The 27407-nt window shown below is 41.9% G+C and overlaps 1 protein-coding gene across 5 annotated transcripts in view; it reads right to left on the bottom strand.

The window, feature by feature from the left end:
* The window catches only part of LOC121296712 (F-box/WD repeat-containing protein 7), a 167819-nt gene that overhangs the window by 65406 nt on the left and 75006 nt on the right, over positions 1–27407 (bottom strand). For 4 of the 5 annotated variants that reach the window (XM_041222482.1, XM_041222498.1, XM_041222506.1 and 1 more), the window contains exon 3: positions 24618–25370. In XM_041222482.1, coding sequence (XP_041078416.1) covers positions 24618–25301 — 684 coding nt within the window. In that variant the 5' untranslated portion in view covers positions 25302–25370. Of the gene's footprint in view, positions 1–570; positions 949–24617; positions 25371–27407 lie in introns of those variants that run through there. The other variant, XM_041222515.1, reaches the window with a different exon arrangement.

Here is a 27407-nt window from a genome sequence, read left to right as displayed (position 1 = left end):
ACATAACCCTTGTATACTAAATGTTAAAGTCAATAACCATGCAATTACTTGGAGAAAAAACGACCATAAAGCAACCAACCTGCACAGCAACACCTGGCTGGTTTTTGCAGCTAGCTAGCAAACACAACAGAGGGGTTCAGTACTCTACTGTTGCACTGGTTCAACTGTGGTTTTAACACTGAGATACATTAAACTTCTAACAGAAAACAGGTTACTTACCATTTAACCATTTTCTCAACTATAATGCTTCTTTTAAATGTACCAGACAGCATCCAAAATGGTAGAATAATAAATGTCCACTTAATCGGGGTCAGGAAGTTTTTAGAACCATGTTTCATGCTTCTGTAACATTTCTAACCCATGTTGAAAGCTTCTGAAGGATAAGCACCAAACTACCCTGAAATGACAGTGTTTTCTTTTTTTTTTATTAAACCAGGAATACTCTTGCGATAACAATGGAGTCTGGCCGCAAGCACACAATAAAACATAAACCATATAATCTCACCACCATTTCAAAGTGAAATACTTTTTTGAAGTTTCAATGCTCGTTAGAAATCCAAGCACACTCACCCGTCTGCGGCAGAAGGGCAATCCCTGCGTGATGATGTTGATGTTGAAGATCTTGAGCACATTCTGGTGGGGCAAGGGCTCCTTGCCTGCCTTCGGATCAGGCATAACCAAGCCCTGGCCTGAGGGAGCCGTCTCTGCCGGTTTAGACATCTTTCGTCGGTAGCTGGCTGACGCGAAGCCGGGGATTGGGCAATGCCGAAGCATCGCCAGGCCTGGTTAATAAACCATTTTTCTTGAGGAAAACTAGGGGCAGCAAGTTCGAGCAAGGACGTGAACAGGGCAACTGGACCCAAAGCCTGCTGTGCTTTTATTCTCCCTTAACCGCAAACCAACTGGACTGCCTAGCTTGACAGCTCACTCGGTCTAGTCCAACTACAAGTTCCAACAAAAAAGCCACAGGCTATAAACTACCGCTGTCACTGACATCCCAAGCATCGCCTGCCAATCCAACAGCTGCTGTGGAGCCTTTCTCCAGGACCTCCCTCAGAGTCATTTTGGAATCTGCTATCCCTTAAGAAATGTCCTCCACATGCTGCCACTTTTAATATACACTGTACAGTATGTAAATTAATATAATTATTAACTTTTAAACTATATATTTAATGTTCTGTTTTGAATACCATATTGTACACAGCCCAACTCATCAATAAACAGAGTCAGTACTGCTACTGTGTACACTAACATACAAACACAGGTTATATATATTTGTTGCACTGATAGTAACTGGATATTGCTTGCTTGTTCAGCCAGACTTCTTTTGTATTATTACATAACAGACAGGACAGGACTGATACAGCACATTAAACTTTTGCTCTAGAGTTCAAATCACTTTCTACAAATAAAACCAGTAATAACTATAAAGGGCACACATTTTAGGGGTCTATACGCCAGCATTAAGAGTTGTTTCTAGTTGTACAGAAATAGCTTACCTGTATTCCTAATAGACAATGGAAACAGTAGCAAACATGCCCCTACGGATTTTAATTATACTGCAAGGTACAGTATTCTGCATATTAGTGTTGTTGTCTTCAGTTCAGATTTCTGGGTTGGCTTAGCAAAACCTTATCTGCTCACTGAAGTTTAAAAAAAAAAAAAAAAAAAAACTGCTCCTCTTTTTGTGTAAGCCTGCAGACACTAATTCTGGCATAATGCAAACACACCGAGTGCCCAATTTATAACATCCACACTGCTCAGCCTTCTAGTCGCGGACACGCGGTTTAAATTGAAAGAATCAATGACCTAGCCTCAGTGGCATTCAAATCACCTTGACAGTCCCTTAAAAACCTATTCTTCACTTGATTTATTCAATGTAATTATAAGCCCAGTCATCCTGTAAAATTTAGGACAGCCTGAGAAGTATGACAAAAAACGGGTACTGAGCATTTAAAGATTCCTGACTATTTGTTACTGAAAAGCATTAAAACAGAAAATGGAGTTGACAGGATCTTTGCCTCTCCAGAAATAAAGGGAAACCGTATTTCAATTCTGATTAGGCAATGTAGACACTATATGCACCTGTATCATTTTAGGCAACATTGTTAAAATAGGTTAGCCCTCAAAAGAACACTTTGTCATGTACGTTTAGCTCTTATTTATATCTAAAGCATGTCACAGATACCAGTTTTAGCTAAAAGTTAATTACCACTAAAGGAACATAATTCAGCCTTGCTGTCCAGACAATCGTTTGGTTGGAGGCAAACTGCCCAAATTTTGCATTCAATGGATCCTACAGCATGCAATTTGTTTCAGTGTTAATTACAATTAATTTAGACACGCAAAGAAAAATCCTCCAAAAACTATTCTATTAATTTCTTGCATGGATGAACGAGGCAAGACTTAACACACCTAATTGTTTGACAATCTTATAGGAACACATTTGTTTCTTTGCAATAAAAGCTTGACAAGGATAATGTTATATACTGTATTTGCCTAGCATGTTATGAGGAGGAATTGTGTCAATTTGTCTGCTTTGCTGCTACAGATGACCAATGCTAACAAGATGAATTGACCATTTCCAATGAAACACGCATCACTTCTGGCGTTACGGTGACCCTCCGGTTCATTCTAATCTATGCTGAAACAATCTGCCACGCATGCATGTCAGCCTGATCACACCAACATGATCCATCCAAGGTAAATTGGTTGGAATGTCAGCAATCTCTGGGATTTAACCTTGGGTCCTGCAGAATGCAACGCAAAGCCTTATGTTTAAAGGAATCAATTTTCCTACATGCCATGCAGTTTCAGCCCTACATTCATTATGCAGTCAGAGCTTTCAAAGTACAGTTACTTACCCAGCCAGAGTGAACCCTGTTAGTTTCTTTTTTTTTTTTAAAACATACAGAATATTCCTTTGAGACTAGTGTCATATCCCAGAGGCAGAACACGCAACTAAACACTTCTACAAAAAAATGGTACTATCAGAGTGTTCTTGCCAATAACTTAAGTCATTCATAGACTGTGAAATGATCAAACAAGCAACTTTCTCCAATTTGAAGGTTTTTGTAATCCAAATGGATTCTTTCCCGCTTTTTCTGTTGTAGGGATTGTATAGTGGTGAGCTCTATTGTAAATTTCACTACCAATTAGTGTACCTTTACAAAGTGTCTAATTAGGCTCACAGTAAAATCTTGAATGAATCAAGCTGCTATGCAATGTGGGAATTATTTCCACCACTGTTGCAATTTAATTTTGATTAAAAACCTCCTTATTGAAAATCACTACACTTGACCTGAACACACACACAATTGTCCAGCAGCTCATAATCTGTCAGGATTTAATACAGAACTGTATTAAGATTAACCTAAAACAAAAATGGTAGACACAAAAGTTGGTTCTCAGAGCTGATCATGTGAGGTCATGGGGATTTAAAAAATGTGATGCTAAAGAACACAACAAACGAACACAATAACACAACTTAGGTAACACAATTGTGTGCAATATGCCCATGGTGAAGCAGAACATGGAGATTATGGGGTATAATTAAAAACAAATAGTGTGGAATTAAAGATCATGATTCACAAGATTTGCTGTAAATGTAACAGCCAGTTTCTGCAGTCTCAGTAATACAGTCTCCCAAGACTCTTCAAACAGCACTACTGAGTAAGAGCTGCTGGGGAGAGATGGGGCCAGAGTAGTTAGCAGCTCACATAGAGCCCTTGCCTGTCAATGTCTCTGACAAGCTCAAATGTGGAAAATGTGTACTGTACAGTCTTTATTAGCATTGTGCTGGCTGCAGAGTTACACACTAGGCTTTGATCTATGTGGATTATACATTTGCACATTTCCCAGCTTCATCTCAGGATTCTCAATTAATACACAGTTACTGTATGTTCTATCCCCAAATCTAAATCAAAGCAAAGCTGTATGTTTAAGATTGCTGGGAAAAACACAATTTAACATCTTGGGATGTTAAACAACTTTTTTTGGGACTCTGTCTGCCCCAGTTAGGATTGCATGCTTGTCTGTCTTATACTGATGTTTAAAGGCACCTAATGGAGTATCCAATGCAAAGGACACAAGAAGCAGGTTTTAAATCTCAGGCTGCAGGAAGAAAAATAAGGCAGCAGAACATGAAGTCTGAATAAGAATAAGATTACCTTTAATAAGGTTTCTTCATAGTCAATGAACTCCACACACTGAATAAACTCCCAGTCTCCATGTTGCTTGGGTCAGGAGAAAAAAAAAAATCTGATCGGTTTCCCAGGGATCCTAGAAATAGTCCCAGAAGGTGCCAATTAGATGCTCCTCCACTATAAAGTACCCCCTACATTTAGGGTCATTGTCCAATTTTTCAAAAAACAAGGAAATAACCAAAAGAAAAAGGGGGAAGGAGGGGGGATATAGGTGTGTGGAGTTCATTGACTACAAAGAAACCATAATACAGGTAATCTTCACCATCTTACCTAATCAGATGAACTCCATACAAGTGAACTGTACCAGAGAAGCAGATGAAGGGTGTGGGATTAGATGTTAGACCTAGAAAACTACAGATAAAACAGAGTGATCAAAGATTGGTTGAGATTTTAAATGACCATGTAGCTGCATTGCAGATGTCCTGAAAATCGGGACAGATTTTAAAAAATTTTCCTAAGTTGTAGCAACTCCCCTCACTGAGTGTGCTTTAATAGATCCAGGAACAGGTTTTTACTGAGATTATGGCGGAATTCAATGCAGGTTCATACAGCAATTGTTTGCTTAGAAACTGGTTTGCCCCGATTCCGGGATCCAAATGACACAAATAGCTGTCCCGATGGCCGTCGTCTGATAGTTCTATGGATATAGAAATTTAAATCTCTTCTTGCATCGAGCAGGTGAAGTCAAGCCTCTTCCCTTGATTGTGTGCTTTCGGAAAATTTACCACCCTAGGCAGAAACTGAGGATTGGGTCTGCATATAATCCTCTGTCTGAAGGATAGGAAGTATGGTGCATCTTCTATCATGACCTTCTACCCCCTTGATGATTTATATTCTTTGCTGCTGCAGTGTTTTCTGTAAGAATCAATACCTCTCTTTGTATTAAGACCGGTGCAAAGTGTTTCAGTGCCAGGAAGACAGCTAGCAGTTCCAGATAGTTTATGTGTAGTTGTTTTTCCTTTGGTGACCAATTGCCTTGAACCTGTGCTTCTGATAAGCTTGCTTCCCATCACTGAAGAGAGGCATCGGTATACAGGCGCAGCATTGGGGGTGGTTGAAATAATTTCAGCCCCATTACTACTTGAGGTGAGAATTTCCACTATCTTGCTTCTCTTGCAGCTCCCAGAGAGACCTTGACGCAATGAGAATCTGGAAGGGTTATATTCCAGGAAGAAAGGAGACACTGTTGCTATGTGACCCAGGAATTACTGGAATAATTTTACAGAGAGCCTTGCTCCTACAATGAAAAGACCTGTATGTCAAATGAGGGCTATTCTCTCTTCGGTTAGGCACACTGTTCCTAGGATAGCGTTGAACTGTCCACCCAGGATTGTGTTGGAATGAGAGCTGACTTTCCTTTGTTCACTAAGAGACCCAGTTCCTGGAACAGGTGAACAGTTTTGTTTCTGTGTACTTCTGCCCTCTCTTTGGATGGAGCCTGTATCAACCAATCGTCTATATAGGTGTACAAGTGGATGCCTAAGCTTCTTAGGTGTGCAGCCTTTTCGGCCATAACCTTGGTGAACACCCTGGGAGCGGTGGATATTCCAATTGAGAGTACTCTGAATTGATACTGACCTCCCCTGATGGTGAATTGTAGGTATTCTCTTTAATCCTCATGAATGTGGATACGGAAATATGCATCCTTAAGGTCTACAGCTATCAATCAATCCCCTAGTTGATCTGCCTTGTTGACTGTGCCCAGTGATATCATCTTGAATTTCTTTGTAAGAAATTATTTGTTTAGACCCAAGGTCTAGAATGGGTCCGAGCTTTGTGTTCTTTTTGGGAGTCAAAAAATACCTGGGAGTAGTGGCCCTGCTCTTGAGAATAATAATAATAATAATAATAAATAATAATAATAATAATAATAATAATAATAATAATAATATTGATAATAATTTCTTAGGAGATTCCCTTACTCAGGTCGACTTACAGTTGTATACAAAAAAATATATATCAAGAATTACAGTACAATTAAGAGCAAGAACAAAATACAATGACTTCAGTCCTAATAAGAGCAAACACAAAACACAGTATGACTTGATATCGGGGCAGTTCAAGAGCAGATAGTGTTGATAGTTACATCAGGGTTAGATACGCATGCAAGTGAAATACAAAATACTACAGATTAGGTTCAGTGCAGGATTAAACACAGTAAAATAGGGAGCAGATAAGTGCATTAAAAGGTAGTGTGTCTTGAGGAGGTGCCGGAAGGTGGTCAGGGACTGGGACCGAAGCAAGGTCATTCCACCACTGCGGTGCGAGGGAGGAGAAGGAGTGGGCTCTGGAGGCCCACTGGAAACAGCCCTGTCTAGCCGAGAAGGACTGAGTTGGTTGGTGATGGAAACCTGCTTGTCTGTTAGGATAGGGTCTGCTAAAAACGGACCCTCTAGTCAGCGTTGAACAAGATCGTATTGCTTGGCTAGCCTTTGTGTGTGCCAGCAAATCCTTGAGACCCATGCCGAACAATAGCTTACCCTGAAAAGGGAGCTCAAGCACCTTGGACTGTTTGTCAGCAGTGAGAGAGGAAGAGTTCATCTGCAGGCGACATCTTACATCATCTTGTGCTTTCTTAATGTTGCCGTAAACTAGACTCAAGAGCTGTGGGCTGAGGATGTAGGGTTTGTCTGGATTTCTCAAACTCCTGCATCCACTGAAAAAAAGATCCTTCATCAGGGGAGACATGGTGGCTCCCCGCTGTTCTCTGGAACTGCTTGATCTTTTATGAACAGTAGAAGCTGATGACACAGCGTGGCTTTTGCCTAAATGTGAAACTATAGGTGAAGGAGCCATACTGCTTAATGTTGGCATGCCCAACATGTCTGAACAGATAAGACACTGATCACTAACAAAGGATGGGGAAAGGGGTGAAACACACAGAGAACACACTGAGGGCATGTGTGTGGAAAGAAACACACAGGGAGGAAACTAGTGTGGACAGGAAAGTAGAAAAGAGGAAAAAAACATGCGCCTATACTGTTTGAAAAGCTAAACAAATACCGCCAAAAAAGTGAATAAAGCAAAATGTACTGGGGTCTGTACCCAAGCTACACAGGAGAACAATTGGACAATGACCCTAAATGTAGGGGGTGCTTTATAAAGGAGGGGCACCTGCCGGGACTATTTCTAGGATCTCTGGGAAAGAGACTGGATTATTTTTTTCCTGACCCAAGCAACATGGAGACTCAGAGTTCACGCGGTGTGTGTGGAGTTCATCTGACTAGGTAAGAAATTATGTTATCAGGGAAACATTTCATAAAACAAAATTAGGCTATACAAAAGCGTGACACCCTTTTAGGAGTTTTACAGCCTGGTTTCACTGTAAAGCTGAAAATCCTTGTCAAAGATCTAGCACAAATTACTGTGTCTGGAATGATAGCATACAGGACTAAAAACAACACAAGTACACACTAAATAGCCAGAGAGGATCCGTGCCATCCTAATCCTCTTTACTGAATAATTTAAACCAGAAATGTTTGTCTGAATGATTAGGTGACTTGAACCATATGAAAAGGGGAATACTTGGCATGAGTGGGAGCCACGAAAAACCCAAGAGTACAATTGCTTATGTTTTGAAAAAAGGGAAACAAAAAATGCATTGGCCAATTTCACATCGCCATTACTTTAGCCAGTGAACTGCAACGGTCAAGGCTGATTTTTCTCTGTGATGAATTGAAAAATTCTAAAGCTTACACAGCTGGATGAAAGGATACATATCTTCAATAAAGTAGGCTATGTGTTTTGGGGGGGGGAGGCGGGCTACCATTTCTAGGGCTCTAGTTTCTGTAGAGCAAGTTGCACAGTCAGCTATTCATTTTAATTGGGATTCCAAGTCCTGTTATCCTACATGAACACAACACGGTACATTCAGAATAAACAAACAATTGGTCCAAAAGCCAAATGACTGATTTGGCTGAAGTCAGACTCATAGTGGAAGCACAAGCACCACATAATTGACTTTTTAAAATGAAAATCCTGGAACTTAAAGAAAGACTAAAGCACTGTAACAGAACAAGTAGAGTACTTTGAGAAATTAGTCTCTCTTGTTTGTACAACATCCTAAGCCCCTTTCACACACAGGTATGCTCTACCCGGGTCAGGATCTGGTGTCATGAGGGTCGGGTACATGATTTCACACTGGGTGACAGACACAATCTGGCTTATGCTGTGTGTCAAATCAACAAAAACATGGCTAACAGAACAAACAGAAATGTTCCTTGCAGAAGTGAAACCTTCACGCAGGCGTGACTGTTTGTTATTACGACCCAGGTACGTGGTTTCACACTTAGCAGGATTGTGACCCAGGTAGCCAGGACCCGAACAAGAGTGACAGTGTGAAAGGGGCTTTAGACTCTCTCCTTGCACACTCAATACGCCTGTAGGTTACAGCAGAATTACACCTGAATGATGTGTGCACAATAGGACTACACCCAAACAGAACAGTCATGATGCCTAAAAAAAACAAACTCCTTAATCCAAGTAAAACTATATGCTCTATTAACCTCACTAGATCCCAGGGCTGCTTTCCAAGGCCAAGGACAGGTGCTACAGAATCTTACAACTTAATAACATATTCGGTTGATTAAGCTGGCGCGCAACAGATGGGAAATGGGCTGATTAATTAATAGGCTCGGAATCCAGTTAGAGATGAAAGTATTGCAGCTGCTGCTTCTGCTGGCTGAGTGCTGTCATTACTTAAACTTGGGAGCTGCTCCCCCTTGTGGTCATACTGGGCTACTAAAATGAAAAAACAGATCTCTGTAGTTGCTGCATCGTACTGTGGAGAAATTTGTATGCATTTATTTTCATTTACTAAAACAATTAAATGCTCTATTTCTACTTCTTGACTTCATAGGTGTTTAGTTACAGATTTAGGCATCGGAGGGATATGAAATAAAACTGCTTACACGAGGAGAGGAGTCAGGTGAATGAAAAGATCCGAGACGTACCAAATTCCAAGCGCTGCAGCCATCAACAGACAGACTCCGACACCGTACCCTTACTGCTACAGATCTGCATAACAAGCTGTCCATTAAGGTGATTCATAAAACCTGTCTAACTGTATTCAAACCTCAGTAACTTCAGTTTAAAACCTGCATCTCCAATCACTCCTGAAGACTCATATTACATTTCTCACTCCAGATGAAATAATAACAATAGGTTCGGATCGATCAATACGTTTATATTAATAATTCACAATTCTGCATCTGACAGTTGCTGTGAATAAACATGAACATGCATAAATAAAAATAATAAAAAAATACCAATGTCCATGTTTGTATTTTGGAAGGGAGGGAGTTAATGAGGGTAGGCAACAGACACCAAAATGACTACTTAAAGGTGAATAGATTTTATACATCAGCTTCAGTAGAAACCAATCAAGATTGTGCTGGTCATCTGTATGGAGCTGTGCCAAGGAAAGCTGAGAACAGATTGTTTCCTTATACTTGTCCACATAGAGTACAGGTACCAGCGCGTACGTAGTTCAGCTGTACTGTACACAGGTGTTAAAGCACTATCTGTAGTTGACAGTCAAGCAAGTTCTCCTTTCCAGGCAGCAACATATGGGGCTATAACCATCTTAATTTTTACGCAACAATGATTCAGAGTTTTAGTGCATATTATTAAACAGGCATTTCAGTGTATTTCATGACAACAGGGAACGTGGTTAGCTACTGTAGGACCTGGGCAGTAACATTTAAGCTGCCTTTCACAAAGCTGCCTTTTCTTTCTGGGAACATTTGATGACTTTGCTTTTTAATGGTGAAGTCTCAGATATGATCAAGTGTTTAAGATGATTAAACATGATTAAAAAGTCATCATACAAAACCCTTCAATAGAACACTACAAATACTTAAATATGGCAACATTCATTGGAAAAGACTGCATACTGAATATTAGGCCTGCATTGTACAGTTCCTACCTTAAAACTGTAAGGGTTGAAATGTCACTGCCCAGTTTTGAAAAATATAGTTTGGATTGGTTTGCCCTCCAATGGTTGTACATACGACAATATAGAAATGTTGCATTGGTACTTTATGTAGTATAGTACAACAAATGTCTTCCTGCCTGACTTTGTTTACATTGTAAACTCTAACAAACTAACTTAATACAATACAAGAGCAAACAGACACTAGTGAAATACATTTTGGGGTTACTGTATTATTGACAATGAATAAGAAACACTGTAAATTATATCTATATATTGTAGTTCTGGTAGGGTTTTGGACGACTCCACAGAAGTGGTCAACTCCCCAATTCACAACTCAGGGTGTTCACAAGCACCCCTTTTTACCACCAGTTATTCTGCTGATGCTTTTGACAAGCTTGACACAGGCTGCCTACATTCCAGGGATGCTAAAGCAATCCTTGCAAGCCTCAGGACTGATAGAGCCTGGTCCCAGAGGACATTCACGCTTTAATGTGGTCAGTCCACCAGCTGTCTTATAGAGAATGTCTACAGCTGGACTGCAAAGTCTCTACTGTGGGAACACACACCAGAAAGACTGGACAGACACACACACACACACACACACACACACACACGGTTAGTTTTAACAGGTAAGGAGGTATCCCTCACATCACTGGGTTACCTTATTTATCTTTGAAAAGAATACGCATTACCATTACCAGACGCATTACGCATTGCGCTAAGGAAATTAATACAGAATAAAAAAATAAAAAAAATCTTTAACACCTCATTTACACAGTTCATTGATCCACACTTCCATATTTGTCATGAATCTGGCAGCCTCTTAGCAGGCAACTGGACGGAATGCATTCCTTAATTTACAGTAGTTTTCCTTTAAAAAAAAAAATAAACACCCAAATGATTTCTACACTGAATGTTTTCTGTATTGTGCTCACACCTTCAAGTGCATGTATATTATACAGCAGTGTACTTTATATGTGGCACATTGCTTGTGCTGCTGTCTGTATTTGTCATCTCGCACTGCAAATCTATTCTATGCACAGCATTCAAGAATGGCACATTATATATTGGTGTTAAGTACTTTCAAAATTCCATTACAGAGATGTTCAAAAACGCTTGCTATGTCTACGGACTTTAAACTTGTATTGTAAGAAATGATTAGGACTTGCACCTGTCACTAGGGCATCCCACGGGAACGAGATGTTGCGTCTCAGTGGCTCCATCCCTGGTATAACAATGCTCGATCAATCAAACACTCAATTAGCATCAAACAGGAATGATTTCTCTGACTGACAAGAACAAGATCGGGTGCCTCTGAAACGGGGGTTGGTGACTTAGTCATCCGGTTGTATAGGACAATCGTTGAGAGGATATTTTTGCAAATTCAGTTCACTAGAACTCTCTTTTTGATTACTTGCTTAGGGAACAGCCATTGGCAGGTGCAGTATCTAGTTGATTCTCTGAACTTCTTATCGCTGCACACTTTTTGTTTGTACAACAGCTGCGTACCAAATGGATGAGTCAGTACAAAAAGTGGCTAATTATAAGTCTTAGGTCTGGAGCTTCTGCGCAATTACATGTATGTGACCGCCCCTACAGTTTGGAATCCGTTCAGCTACCTGTAAACACCCTGGCCTTTGCCCAGTCCCCTTATCACCTGCGGATTGGGTCTCCTCTACAGCTGCATTTGGTACACATGGTGATTTACAGTGGGATTAGTAGCAAAACATATCTGGGACAAAACGCCTGCCACAACATGCTGGACTGAAGGTTTAACACACGTCATTTCACATTGGAACAGCTACTGTTGCTATACAGCTCATTCCCATTTAAACAGTATTGGCTGTGGATCTGCTGTTACACAGGCTATCACCTCTGACTTAGAACATCTACTGTTACTATTTTCAGTATTGTCCTGTCTGAATTCTATAACTTAAATGTTTTAACCTACAGTAAATTCTGGTACATGCTTAGTTAAAAACAAACACGCTGACTTAAGAATAGGAAAATTCGCCTACAAAATAACCTACCAGTATTCACAGGCTACTTTTTAATACATGTGTCGCGGTTTCCATTTTATTTTAAGCAATACAAAAAGTGGAAAGAAACATTGTTGGTGCCAGGGCATGACATACTTGCAGACAGTAGTATTCTATACATGTACAGTATACTGCAACACAAGTGAGTGATTTAAACCTTTACCCCCCTACTCCAAATGAAGAACACATATATCCTTGTGGAAATTGACAATTATTAAAACAAATATCCTGCCTTACTGTTTTAACTACTGTGTTTTGTAACTAATGTTATCATAAAACGCCATTTTAACACTCCCATAAATAATCCAGCATGTTTACAGTTTTCACCAAACATTTGCCGCTATCCGAAAGCTTTCAAATCCTCAGCCTACTGTTTGACAATAAAGACAGTGAATCTGAAGTATCGTTTATCAGAAGTGCTCAAGGCTAAAGGCACTGGCATCACATCAGCGTCAACAAGTGTAGCTCCCTGAAAATCATAATACCTTTATGCCCTTATTTACAATATAATTGAGAACAAGTGTTAAGAAAGGTCAAGCCGCAGCTATCTGAACATTCAAGGTCTATCTGAAAGCTCAGGATCTTGAGCAGGGATGGAACTAAAACTAACATTGCACAGAGTAGCAGTTGCCCCCATTCAAGGTTTTATTATTTACTTGATTAGCCACAGTGTACAGGTAACAAGAACTGTTGGAAAACATGGATCGAGAATTGATTAGCAGTTTGCTACGCATGTGGACTGGCAGAGCTATACTGGTGTTCTTTTCTGAAAAGAGACTAATATTGCAGATAGCAGACTGTTTGGTTCAAATTGCATGTACTGCTAACAATTGATAGAGACCTTGTGTCTACAAGCTTCTTGCCCAGCACTGACTGCTAGCTAACAAGATAACAATGCTGTGGACCAGAAGGGGCCAGGCTCTAAGACTTTTGGAATGCAAAGCATAAAGGAGCTAAAAGGCCAAAGGTTCTCAGGGAGAATAAGAGATAACGCCACTGGACTCAAAGGGTCTCAAGCAAAACGGAGAGATATGAACAAGGAAGATGACAAAAACTAGATTTATGGACCTTTTGGGGCACCAGGAGTCTGAAGAATGCGTTCAGAGGTTGTCACACAAGACTACACATACAGACACACACACTTAATTAAATATATGGTAACAGAATAATGTGTTGTACCTTTGCTATTGGTTAAGTGTCAGAGAAAGAGGAGGTGGACCATCTATACAGAAGGGTATTTAATGTCATGCAAACATTGTAAGGACGAGTATTCTGTTTGTCCTGTACCTGGGACCAGACTCCCTGCACATTTCAGTAAACCTAACAACTGACTGAAGAAAAGGACTCTGTGCATTTTCTTGAATCTATTTACTCACCATGGCTTTTTTTTAAGTTACATCAAGCACAGGTGTGTTTTATTAAACTTACAGTAAAAATAGAAATGGCTCAAACTTCTATGCAATGGGAGTCTTATTTTCTCCTGTGACAAAGATCGAATGAATCCAAATCAACAATCTCCCTCTCGATCTGTGAGAGCACTGCACAGCAGGAATTACGTGCCCTGTACTGAATGGTTGGGCAGTTCTTCAGGGGGCAGTTGGAAGCCGGCCATTCATGAAAGGGATGGCATCACGGTACCAGGAGTCATCACCCTAGTACGGTGAGCGAAGTTTCATTTATGAATTGGAGGAGACGTGATTGAACTAGCTATCGGAGGGGGCACGGCTGAGGGTACTTTAGGGGGACGTGACGTCGTAATCGGCTCCTTGTGGTTGATGGGAGGAAATGAGGACTGTTTTTGGGAAACAGAGTTAAGTGTGTGACATGTTTGCAACTGTGCTTGTTTTGTTGTCGGCAGACTGATTAAGCACGGAGCTGGGAACTGCGGCCTTGGGCCAGCGATTCACCCAGACTTCACCGCACCTGCACTTAACCAGCATCACTGGTCCAGCACCGCACATACACTAAGAGCACGCACTGTCCGGAGACATGTCTGTTTGTGTTGTGCCTGTGTTTTTGTATTTATTATTTCGGGACTGTAACCCCAATGGGTCTTGGCGCTGGCGAGACCCATTGTTGGGTAGAGTCAGCTTTATTATGTAATGATCAGTGGAAGTGGTTAAGGAAAATTAAATTAATAACTTGAACCGTGAACTCTGTGTTTGTCCTTCTTTGGAGCATCTGCATCACCCTTTCACTACGCACAGCAACCCACATGTTCACACCACCCCTCTTGAATCTCCTCATTGAGCATATGATTGCAAATAGCAGATCGCTCCAAAAAGGACTCAAATCATTATTCAATTAAAAACAGCTGATGCAGATACACTACTGCAGTAAAGATAAACATATTGCTTATCTTTGGAATGTATATTTTAAATTTTCCTGTTATGTCAGACATTCATCCATGTGTATAGAAATGGGTACCAATTGCAACAAATGTGATATCTTTTATCATCTCTCCAGAAAAATCATAATTGATTTTCTACCCATTAAATTATTCTTCTTTTTTGATTTGGATGGAGTCTTGGGTAGTTGCATTGTTTGTCCAAGGTCAGTAACTCCTGGCTCTTCCCCCTACTCATCTCTAGCCCACAAGCTACACTGCCTAGTGCTGCATAGTCTTTGTCTAGCTGCCCTTTTCCCCGGACTAAAATAAGCCCCATCTCACCAATAAAATATCCAGGATCCAGAAGGGCCTTTGCATTTGAAAGCGCTGTGCACATTGCCTGGAGATGATCAGAGTTCCATTTTGGAACTGGAACAATGTGCTTGGAATGGCTAATGACATAGTACAGGGGGGCTCACTTTAAACTGTCAAGGTATTTACAGCTTATTGGATCCCAAATGAGGGACTGCACATGAAAATAAATGCAAACCGCGTACGTACATAAATAGATATAGGTTCACAGACTCATAACATTGTCCCCTGCCATGTTGTTCTGTGGATTATATAAAATTAAAAGAATAGACCCCCATGCAGATGCCAGACTGTCATCTACAGTATGACACTGCACCAATAAGTTTTTCAATCCTCTCCAGCTGGTTTGCTGGAATGCTTACAAAGGGTGTGAGTTTATTAATACGAGAGAAAAATGACGGGCAAGAGAGATTTTCATACCGTTTGAGAAAGAAAAAGCAATTAAAAAATGGCTCGTTTCCCTGAATTTGGAGAAAGCATTTAAGAAACCGATAAAATGTTGGGAAGATGTGGGTCTGAAACAATACTGGATTGGAGGGAGCCAAACTATTTTAGGAGGATCCCAGAAGTGGCAAGAGACTGTCAACTGCCCTTTTCTGAGTGAACATGAATGTGGGCAGGGAAGTCTTTAATGGTATGGTCAGTGATGGATGACAACATGTGCAGCCACTTTCACTGACCTGATGGCCAATGGCTCACAGCAGTATCATAAACAGCGTTCCCTCCAATGCTAAAATGAGCGCATTTTTCATAGTAACTGGCAACAACCTTCGCACTCTGTTTACTAACTGTTGCAAGTTATCATAAATATCAACCTCAATCGAGACTCCAGCCTCTCTAAGGTAAACCTATTATTTTGAGACCATTCTTACAAAGCATTAACATAAGCATATTTGTGTCTGTCTTACAGCTAATTCTCTGATTTCCCTCTGTAAAAATGCACATCACATTAGTGCAGAAATCGCTCAGACACCAGAGAATCTATTGGTACAGGGTGGGCGAGGCAGGCGTCTGGCGATTCTGCCTCTATAGACTGTGCTGCTTGGTGCTGCTCATGAACTTTACAGTTTTTAGCTCGTCGTATAATTGAATACTAAAACCAATGAAGCACAATCTTCCTGCATTATTTAGAAGTATAAATACTCTGGTAAACATAAATAAAAATCACAATACTCCCGCCCACCTCCTGTTGAAACGGGACGTCCTCACAGTAGCACATCTCCATTTTCTTTCGAAAACAGAGGTCAGCTGGGGACATGATCTCAAAGAGTAATGGTTGTCATTCTCTTTTCAGGGAACCAGGGTTATGGTAATAACCTAATATTCCCTTTCAATTCTAATGAGCCCACATGACGTCTAAGGGCATGCTGTCTGCAACACCCTAGAGCCCAGAGAAGGCCTCGCGAATTTGCATTATCAAGGCGGTAAAAACGCACAAATGGCTGATTACCTGTACATGTAGCAGCATAACTCATCTAAGGAGGCTCCATGAAAGAGAGCCCAGAAGTCCCCAAGCTCCGTTGACTCACACACTGTAGGACGCGGTACGTACCCTTCCCTTCGCCACGGAAAACACCGCTGGGGACAAGGGGAACATGTCAACCTCGCCACGGGACGGCACCGCTTGGAGGAGGAGACTGCTTGGTGGGTGGGGGGGGGGGGGGGTGTGGGGGTGGAGAGCACGAGGGGGGGGGGGGGCACGTGGTGATGCCCCTCCCCAACCCCCCAAGGACCCCCCAGCGACGACCACCGACGGTTTTTGTGGGCAAATAAGGGGTGGGGGGGGCTGTGGGGGGGGGGGGGGTGGGGGTTGGTGGTGGGGGGGGGGGGGCCTCACCCTCCCACGGACCCAGCACGAGGACTCAACCAACACCACCACCGGCAACCCCCGGACCACGGACCCCCACCACCCGACCCCCCACCCGAGGACCCCCCCCCGGGACCCCACACCAGAATCTGGGAGGACCAAAGGACCCAAAGAGGAAACACCACCACCCCCAAGAACGGAGTTGACCGTGGGTGGGTGGGTGGGTGGGGGGGGGGGGTCTGTGGCAACCCACCCACCCCCCGACCCCCCCCCCAGGACCCACCACCTACCCCCACCCCTCCCCCCCAGGCCACACCCCACGGACACGGACCACGACACGGGGGGGGGGGGGTGGGGGGGGGGGGTGTGAGCCTGTGGGGCCACGAGGACCAAGGACCCCACCCCCCCGGACAGAGGGGGGGGGCTGGGGTGGGGGGGTGGGGGGGGGGGGGCCAAAGCTGTCGTGGCTCCAGATTACCGACAGTACAGGCCCACAGTGATAGCAACAGAGCCCACATGATGCCTAATGACATGCCGTCTGCAAAACTTTAGAGCCCAGAGAGGGTCTCGTTCGGTTTGTCACATCAAGGCAGTAAAAACGCACAAATGTCTGACTACCTGTCCATGTAGCAGCATTGCATAGCTCACCTAAGGAGGGGCCATGAAGTAAAGCCAACGAAGTCTGCGCCTTCGAGGCAACTGGAGTGGTGACAGTCTGCGCCTGCATGGGGAAGGGGAGCGGTGCCTTTGTGGCGACCTCCTGTCCCCTGGGGAAGGGGAGCGGTGCCTGCGTGGCGACCTCCTGTCCCCTGGGGAAGGGGAGCGGTGCCTGCGCGGAGACCGTCTGTCCCCTGGGGAGCGTCCCCTAGAGTGGTACCGCCTCGTCGGTGACCATCTCGCCTCCCCTGAGAGGTGCCTGTGCCTCTGCACTGGTGGTGGAGAAGGGGAGAGACCCGGTTGTGCGGGAGAGTTCCCTGGTCACTGTTGCAGGGGGGGTCGTGGACGACGTCTGCGGAGGCTCTTCGACCACCAATCTCATTCTCCCATGGCTTGAGGAGAGAGACTCTGCTGGGGATAGGACTGCTCTCCGTAACTTTGTTCTTCTCGAGAACTTCCGACAGGGAGAACAGTCCAGCTCACCTGCCAGTGCCTTGGCCGTGTGTTCTGGTCCCAGGCACCTGGCGCAGGACCTATGTTCATCCTTCCTGGGCAGCTTAGCTGAGCACCGGTCACATTTGTGGAAGCCAGCTGAAGACCCCAGTTGACTGCACCAACATGTTTGCAGTTGTTTTTTAAACTGCTGTGCTCGATGAGCAGCCAGCAGATGCGTTTTTTCCGGGATCGGTGTCGAGATGCACGAGGTCAGTGCAGAGTCGATCGGCACCGAGGTCAATGTCGACGTATAGCGCAGTCGGAGCCAGGCTGCAGAAGAGGTTCGCCGGTGCCTAATCAAATCAGTGCCAGAAACGGTGCAGAGAAACGCGCTGCACAGACAGTCGGTGCCGATGGTAGGCACGGTCGGGGCCGAGCTGTAGGCGACGCTGAAGATGTTTACACCGGTGCCAAGTCAATCGGACCGGGTAGGCACTGTTTCTTCAACCTCGCGATCAGCGGGAAAAACCGCGGTCGATGCCAGGGTATGCAGCCGATTCAATTGGTGTGGTCGCTGAGGGCAAGCGCAGCCGTGCTAGGAAATCACTGTGACCGAATAAATCAGTGTAGAGGACAATGCCGCAAGCCCGTGGGGTCTCCTTACAGCACTACAACAGCTCTCACACAGTGTATCAACTACACAAAGCCTCGTGTAGTGAGAGTAATGGCCACTCGCTAATCCCTGAAGAGGGGTCGAAACCAGCTCTAGCCAGAAAACTGATGTGGGAATATAGCGAGAGCAGTGTTACCAACGCTCGAGAGCATGATTACCGTTAAATTTTCTTTATTTAATTTATTTGGAAAACCAAATAAATCAGTCAAATTCGGATGCAAACGCAAAAGCAATTTAAGACCTGTCTCAGAGAGATGAGAGAGAAAATGGCGATGTGCTACTGTGAGGACGTCCCTCTTCAACAGGAGGTGGGCAGGATTTCCCCCCCCCTCACATCAGGGCCCTGATAGGGCAGCTTTTGTATATTTACTCAGAAATTGACGGTCAGAGAGGCTCTTCCCATTCGGTAATGGTTGTCATTCGAATTGAAAGGGAACCTAAGGTACTGCGCTCAAGGCGTAGCTTTCACAAAGTTTACTTCATTCAACGTTACCTGCTTTTAATGAAACTATAATAGCAATTTAAACCATGGCCGTTTCTTACTTTTTCTGACAATTAAGAAATGAGCTCAAAACTATTTTATTAGCTATACAAACCTTAAAGGAAATTGATCACTTTACTGTGTAAAGGATGTAGTCACTACATTACACATTGCTGGCTTCATAAGAGACATTCTGTCTGGAGACACGCCTCTTTTTAAATCTTGCAAATAAACACTGCAGACTTAGGAACGAAACAATTGAGAGGATTAATTATGCGTTTACATTAAAAAGGGCGCTATTTAAATTACAAATTGGGTAAAACAGCAGTGAACTGAATGTGAATGAATCAGTCAACACACCTTTATCAGTGTTTCATATTTTATCCTGGTTATTATTATTATGCCAGTAAAATGCTAAACTTAATTTGTGGAGTACTGGACATAGGATTACTCTCACATGACACTGCAGGACTGTTACTGAACTGTTTCATATTCTTTATTGATTATTGTAAATGCCAGCAATAAGCTAAACAGGTCTTTTCAAAACACCTTTACTTGTAGACTGAACTACTAGACTGTAAATATGATTCTCACAACTGTGCTGGACATTTGGTTTTCTCAACTGTTGTAATATAATTCTTAGGTTTTCCTGCTTATTTTAATGCCAGCAATGAGCCAAATGATGTCTACAAACATTATGCAAGGTTTGAAGTGTCTTCAGGTACTTCACTTACTATTACAGCAACAAGAGTCTGATAGAAAAAAATAATAATTGTGGTAATATTTATTAAATGCATTTATTTTAATTAGCAACATTATTTTTATGTTCAAATGCCATATTTAATTATTAATATGTTGATAAAAAGTGGGAACAAATGGAATTGGCCATTTTTGAAAAACAGAATTTGGTATTCACAAGAATGGAACAATTAATAGCCCTAAAGATGGTTACAATTGAAGGCAGTGCAGATGCCAGTGTTTTATGCAGTAGTATAAAGCCATTTTATGCAGGCAAACAGTTAAACATGCAGTCTATATCTATGATAACAACCGACAGGGCTGCATAGGATCAGAGGATGATTCAAAATCAGAGGCAGAGCCACAATAAATCTATTGTTTAAATTTAGTAAATTGTAAGTAAATTGTAAAATTGTTGAAATACCTGTGTTGGAATATGGTTTCAAAATTGTATAATGCAACAAAAATATATTAAAAGGATCAATGCGTGGCCAAAGGTTGCTCACTGATAATTTACCCTTTCTCAGTCAAAACGGCAAGTTTCACAGTAGCTAAAAAGCCTAATGGGAATGCTGATCACAAAGGACATCTGTATGTGAGAATTGACAGGTATTTTTCCCCCTTATTGTAGTCCTTTTTGTTATAGCTAACAAAAAGGACTTGCTGCAGCTAAATTAAAATCAAGCACGTAGTAAATCATTCTGGTTCTTTCTCGGCTAGATCAGAACACAGTGAAAGACAGTCAAAGCAGCTTCTCCAAAAACAACACAAACAAAACAAAAACAATGGAAAATGCATTAACTACCACTCAGAATTATTGGAAACATCATAAAATGGACAGTGTGTGCTTGATAAATTATTTGCTTATTTTGCTACACTATTGTACTTCCAACATTGGTAAACATCAAATGACATGGTGCTAAAAGTCTCTACTATACCTAAAAATGATTACACAACTTCAGCAGTACCTAAAAACAGGTCGCACTACTCAATAGCATTGGTATTAATAGCAAGCAACCCCATGTCAGGGTGAGGAAAAAGGACATTTTGTCAGCACTTTGTAACAGGGATCTGAGAACATCACCGCTGAGAAGCAGGAAGAGTTAATTCAGGCTGTCTCTGACCCAGAGATTGCAGCACCTGTGTTTAAGGTTCAAGAATGCATCACAACTGCTCCCAAAAAAATGCAAAAGACCACCGCCCTTTCTTTAAGTGAATTCTTTGTCTCCCTTATCATGCATCTTAATTAACTTGGTGACAACATTTTGCTTCTTGCTGTGCATGAAGTTCAATGTATTTGCATTTACAAAAGGCAAACAAATTTACCCAGCTGTGTTACATACAAGTTTCTAGGTCTTGCTTCTTTACAGTAACTGCCCAGTTTTAGAAGCTGGGTGGGAGAAAGGCACAAAAAGGTTAAGAGAGACTTTGACCACACAGGGTCACACAGTGAGAGTGCATGGCTATTCTGGGGTCACAACCCAGGACCTCATGGCTCAGTCCAGTGCTTTAACATGGAGACCAACTAGCCTCTGAAAACAGAAAGTCAAGGGAACAGCACCCCCTTCTGTGTCACCAACTGCAGTATGGAATTAATACATCCATCCATCACATATACACACACACACACATACACACATATATAATTAAAAATGTTTGTAAAATAGGTGCAAATCACTTAGTAATGACTCACTTAGTACCTCCCTGAATGTGGGTTATTTGACATCAAAATTAATAAATTGCAATACCTGGCATTCTACTGTGGCTTTGACTTGGGTTTACAGCCTCTGGCTTTAAAAGATAAATAATGTACCATTTAGGGAAAATGTTCAATAATATTTTCATATTGATTCTTTTTGGTGTACAGTGTGGAAAAAACAAATCCCGCACACTACTAACACGCAGAAACATGGTAGTGAACTGCAGATACAGAATTACTAAGCCTATAAACCACACGGTTTTGTAAGACATAAATCCCAGATGACAGGACACCACACATCACACACTTTCTAATCTCAGCCAAATATTTTTTCATTCCAGTGCTAGAAACAAGTGAAAAATTGCCACTAAACCAACACTTCAAAACACATGACCGCGTTATTCACATGTCCTTCAATATAGGCTACACTATGTACATTATCCGTTTTAAAACACTGGTTTCCGGGCTGTTTTCATGAAACCCCAAAGATTATTTGAAAGTTAAATCGGAATAATTTTTAATAAATAAAATATGGATTTTTGTTTTCTCCTTCAAAGCCATCAGAGATTTAAATATTTTGGAAATGATTAATTACTTGTAATGAACATTATTTTGTCTTAACAGCAAGCTAATGAATAACAAGGTCAACCAAATTCCATTCAAATGCTAGCTTGAGAAATGTACTGTGCCGTTGAGCTACTTAAACCTAACCAGGATGAAAGTGGGAATCAGGTGGGGGAAAAAAATATAAAAAAGTCATTAAGCAAACATAGAACTAATAGTTACACTTAGTTGCATTATAAAAGGAGTGAACCAACACGAATTCAGTCATACAAAGCCTAAATTAAATTTTTATTCAATTAATTTGTATTTTCTAATTCATAAAAAGACCATAGATAAATAATTTTAGATTTAAAAAAAAAAAACACTATAGGTACACTATACCTGGGTCCCTCACACACACACACACCTGCAGTAACAGTGCAAAACTATACCTCTCCAAACTACACGTTAGAACCTATTAGCTATGGAAGTAAAACGGACTGGTATGAGCGAACTTACCAGTAAGAATGCAACTCTCTTCATAGTTCTGTTCCCCATCATTCCAAATGGGTGGCTTTGGTCCCGAAAAATCAATTACTTAAATTTTAGAACTAAGAGAAACTTATACCAGTTCTGTGCTCTTAGTGACACAAAGACTACTGCACACTAGAGCAAAAACGGGGAAGAGTAACTGCTGACGTTCTCACTGGACTGGGAGGTATCCACTCTGTCAAGTGCACCTGCCACTTGAGTATGCCGAACAAAAACAAATGGCATATTTCACATTGGTCAGAATGCACATCCGGTGCACACGCATTTGCGGGAGACGCACTACTCAGCAGAAACACAGTATTGCAGAGTTTGCTCTAACTGTCCAACGGGGAAATGGGATGACAACCTAACTGAACATCATGTCCTTTTTCTGAAGTAGTTTTGTAGATCCAAGACAAAGAGAAATTGGAGGAGGACAGGGGGACGACGACATGTTTTACAACACGTACAACAATTCCTTAACTATAAAAATGGCTGATTATACTTTAACCTTGCCTACAAGGCATCATCAAAATGTGGCAGCATTAATGATTCTGTTTTGATTTGATTTAACACTGAAAAAAGGGTTAGGGGGAGTCTTTAGTAATGAATTATTTATCATCGAATTACATTTTTTTGTTGAACTGAAAGAATGAATTATGATTTTACAGCACTTTACTAGGATTATTCTTTTGATCTTGAATTTCCTGGTTTGTGATCACTGATCGCTGTGCGATCCCGTGATCAGGCAAAATCCTACCCCCCCCCCCCCCCCCCACCCCACATTAAAACAGTAGATCACATACTGTTGTGCTATCTACCACGGCACTGGAGTATCAGAAATCGGGGCTAGGAATCAAAACCATGCCCTTCAGAAACATTCAGCTATACGTCCCAGTTTACCCCTTTCATTGCTTCCCTCCCCGTCTTTTAATCCTGAAATAGCAACATTGGCAATAATTTATCACCTCCACTTCACCAGTGCTATGTGTTCAGAGCTATACTGTTGATAAGGTATTGCTTGCTGGATTTAATATATGGTTCTCTTTAAATGTCTGAACTAGGACACAGGAAAAGGGGGCAGCCAAAAAATATGTCATTCTGTATGTCACTGCACAAGCAGCACCTCTGGTTGGGGCTTTCTTTAGAGCGGCTACCTGTCGGTCCTGATTTGCATTAAAAGCATAACATCCTCACTCACAAACAGCAGAATGCAGTGAAACTGTTAAATATAACATTAGACCACATAACTTGTAAATCCTCCAAAAGTACTACATATGTATGTAGAATGTGACAATCAATAAATCTGGTTTAATATATACAGGCAGTAGACCCAGCCTTGCATATAACTACTGTGTAGAAAATCTTTGGATTAAAAAAAAAAAACACACAACAAAACATGTGCATAAACTGCAGGGTGCTGCTGAAGGTACCTTCATTCTTACATGCTTGTGATGCAAGTGTAATGTAATTGCCCTGGTTTTCCTCCAGGGGGCAGCCTGTTTCCAGTACAGCAAGCCCAGTTAAAGCAGAAAAGGGCTTCTTTAAGCATAACATTTTATTCCTTACAATTCATAATCTTTCTTCCTTATGAATACTTGATACTAGCACTCCACTCCACCTCATTCACTCAGCTGGCACTGCTTAACTGAGTGAAGCACATGGTAGTTATTTATGAAGGAGTAAACTCAGTGCTGGGGGCTGCAGGGTATATGTCTGGGGTGGCTCACTGATGTATTATTTTCAGAAACAATACGCAAAAAATATTTAAAATCAGCTTTTTAGCAATTGAGTTTATACATTAAAAAAGGCAATTGCTGGTAGATTTATTCGCAATATAAATACAGTAGCTTGCTCTCAATGTTGTTCTGGTTACTGTTACACTGTGCAGGTCTCCCTCTAGTGGCTGATATCACAATAAAAGGGTTACAGACTCCTCCACTGAACCATCTCAATTCTGGTCTCAACAGAAATAAAACTAAAAAAAAAAAAACTAAAAAAAAAAAACTTAGCAATGTGTATTTATTAGAGAATTTGCTGTATCTATAAACAATATATAACATACAGACACACATACAACTGTACAGAACAGGCTAGGCTTTTGTCCTGATCAGCCAAGCAGACCACAACCCAAAACACTCTGCACAAATGAGATACAAAACCATCAGCTTACCTTTGCCTTAAAGAATGGTGACGGCTGCTGCGCTGAAGTCCGGTCCACGTTATCAACAGGGTCTCTGTGTGCCGACAACTCCTCTTCCCTGCCACTGTCCTCGGACTGCTCGAAATCATCACTGTCCTGGTCCATCTCCTCTTCATCCTCCTCCTCCTCCTCATCTTCCTCCTCATCCTCAGGCTCTCCTCCCTCCTCTTCCTCCTCATTTTCTTTGCATGCATGGCTTTCCGCCCTTTCCTCTAAATCTGGAACCTCCTCCAAGACCCTGCAGATATTGTCATTTCCTTCGGGAACCTCTTCCTCTACTTCCTCCTCCTCCTCCTCCTCTTCCTCCTCCTCCTCCTCCTCCTCTTCCTCCTCTCGTCCTGCTACTGCGCCCTCCTGTGCAGGGTTGTCTCCAGAGCCATTGACGTTGCTAGCAGCTGCCACTTCACGATTGCTTGTGCTGCCCCCTCCAGTCCCGGAAGACTGGTCCCTTCCTTCCTGTGATGATGGCTGCTGCTCTTCCTCCTCCACCACTCTGTCCATGTGGTGGTGGTCCTCCTCCTCCTCCTCCTCCTCCTCTTCCTCCTCCTCCTCCTCTCCTCCCTCGTGAGCTGCTCCGTTGGAGGAGGCGTTACCTCGCACAGAGCCACCCGGCCGGCGCCTCTTGCTGCCCCCAGACAGCAGTTCCTGGTTCATTTCCAAAAGCCAGCTTGCTACCTCCTGGACCTTTGCTAGACTGTCTGAGGAGGCGAACGGCTTGGCATTCTGAAAAGAAAGAGAACTGTTTGAGATTCTGGTATTCATGCTCTATACCTGCGCGCGCACACGTACGTGGCAGGCACGCATTATTATAGTATTACAAAATTTACATTGACTCCTCCTCATTAGAAAAATGCATTTTTTATTCGTGTTTTCATAACTAGAATTATTTGTTATCATTAGCTCCTTTGCTGCAATAGATCTGTGATCTAGTTATCAATAACAATTAAGCAGAAGAATTTGCTTGCAATTGCCTGGGAGTACACATGTATACATGTCTGAAAAGATCTGAAGATGCAACTGTGACTGCCAAGGCAGAAACAGCACACATTTTGGGCTAAAACAAAACAATGTTTTGCATTGGTACTAAATGCAGAATGTATTTGATGGGGAATTTAGGGTAAAATATTTAGTAAGCGTTTTGGTGTAAAATGGGAAACAAATGCCCCATTCCCAGTTCAGCATTTCGGCATCAGTCATAATACGTTTTGAATGATTACATTACCCTGGTCTTGATCGTAACAAATCTATGAAGTAAATCAAGCCAAAACCAAAATGTGACGCAATGCAGGAAAAACTAAAACAAAAGAACACATAACAAAAAACAGACGACTCCGGTGGCTCCAGTATGACACCTTTATGTACTATATGTTTCAAAGACTAAATGTATTAAGGAGTTCAAAGCGAGATGCAGGCAATCCAGCCATCATGAGACAAGCATGCTTACAGTATGTACATGAAACTCAAGATGGCAAACTCTTTGAACATGCACGGAACAGTAGGTAGAAATTTCATATTAGCAATGGAGACTGGATCGTTGGGTAAAATCAGTCTATGATGTTCCCCATCCTGGCTCAATATGGACAGCTGAGACCCAATATAATACCAATAGGTTTTTCCACAGCAAGGCTTTGTTTTTTTTGTCATGGCACATTGCAGGTCAAGCACCTTTAGAGCTGTAACTAAAAACACATCAAATAGAGCTGCTCAGGGTGGATTTCATCTCAAAACTGATTGCTGATTATGCACACCATAAATAACAGCAATACTGAAGCAGAATGAAAAAAAAAATAATAGGATCCAATCCCACACTGTTCTCCCAAGATATACCTGTACCAAGCACTCCCAACTGCAACCTAATGTTTTATTAATAGACAATACAGATTATCGGCTGTCAGCGCTGTAGAAAAGTGTACCAGAGCAGGAGATACAACAGCTGTAGCTGTGGGGGTAGGATATACACAATTTAAGGTACCTTTCGAGGAAATAAACTCATTATACACTCTTCCCAGTCAGTTACAGTACGCTGCCTAATACCTTGTTCTGAGCTAAGGGATTGCATCAAGCCTTCTCCCCTGCATGACAACACCAAAACTGGCACTCCAGTCACCTACAGCACAGTACATTCTTTTCTTTCAGCATGACTGCATGCTATTGAGCACCTGTTGCCAACCTTAGTTTCTTTCCACACCCAAATATTACATATTTAAAAAGGTGGTGGTTGTTACCTTAAGTCAATGTTGAAAATATTAGCGTGACAGACTTTTCCTGTAAAATGTTTTGAATGTCCTGCATCAACAAAACCCTCCTGCTGCAAGAGGCAACAGTAGGAGCCTGACTGTCTCAACAAGGGAGAAAGCTTGTGTACCTGTAGCTGAAACTACTTTAGGATTAGAAGCTGAATCGCCCACAATGATATGCTAATGTCACAATACGACACATACTGTGATATGCAGGTCGCAATGCATATGTGTCATGATACATGTGATGGTACTAATTGGCTACTGGTAGTGCACAATAAGTTCATCTGATCATTTAACGATGGACTAGTCAGATAAAAAAAAAAAATGTAAAGAGGAGATAGGTACGTATTCATACCAACTATAAAACATAGTTTACTCTTCATTCAAGAAGCACTTGGTAGACTACAATGAGCTGTTGTACTTTGGTCTTGCATTTTTTCACTGCAAAATGGCTTATTTCAGTCTAAAAATAGGTAGTTAACGATTCAAAACTGATCATTTTACTTGAGTAATTATATAA

The sequence above is a fragment of the Polyodon spathula genome, chromosome 2 (assembly GCF_017654505.1).
Source record: "Polyodon spathula isolate WHYD16114869_AA chromosome 2, ASM1765450v1, whole genome shotgun sequence".
Classification (NCBI taxonomy): Eukaryota; Metazoa; Chordata; class Actinopteri; order Acipenseriformes; family Polyodontidae; genus Polyodon; species Polyodon spathula.
The sequence above is the reverse complement of the archived record's forward strand: the minus strand, read 5'-3'. Positions and strand labels throughout refer to the sequence as shown.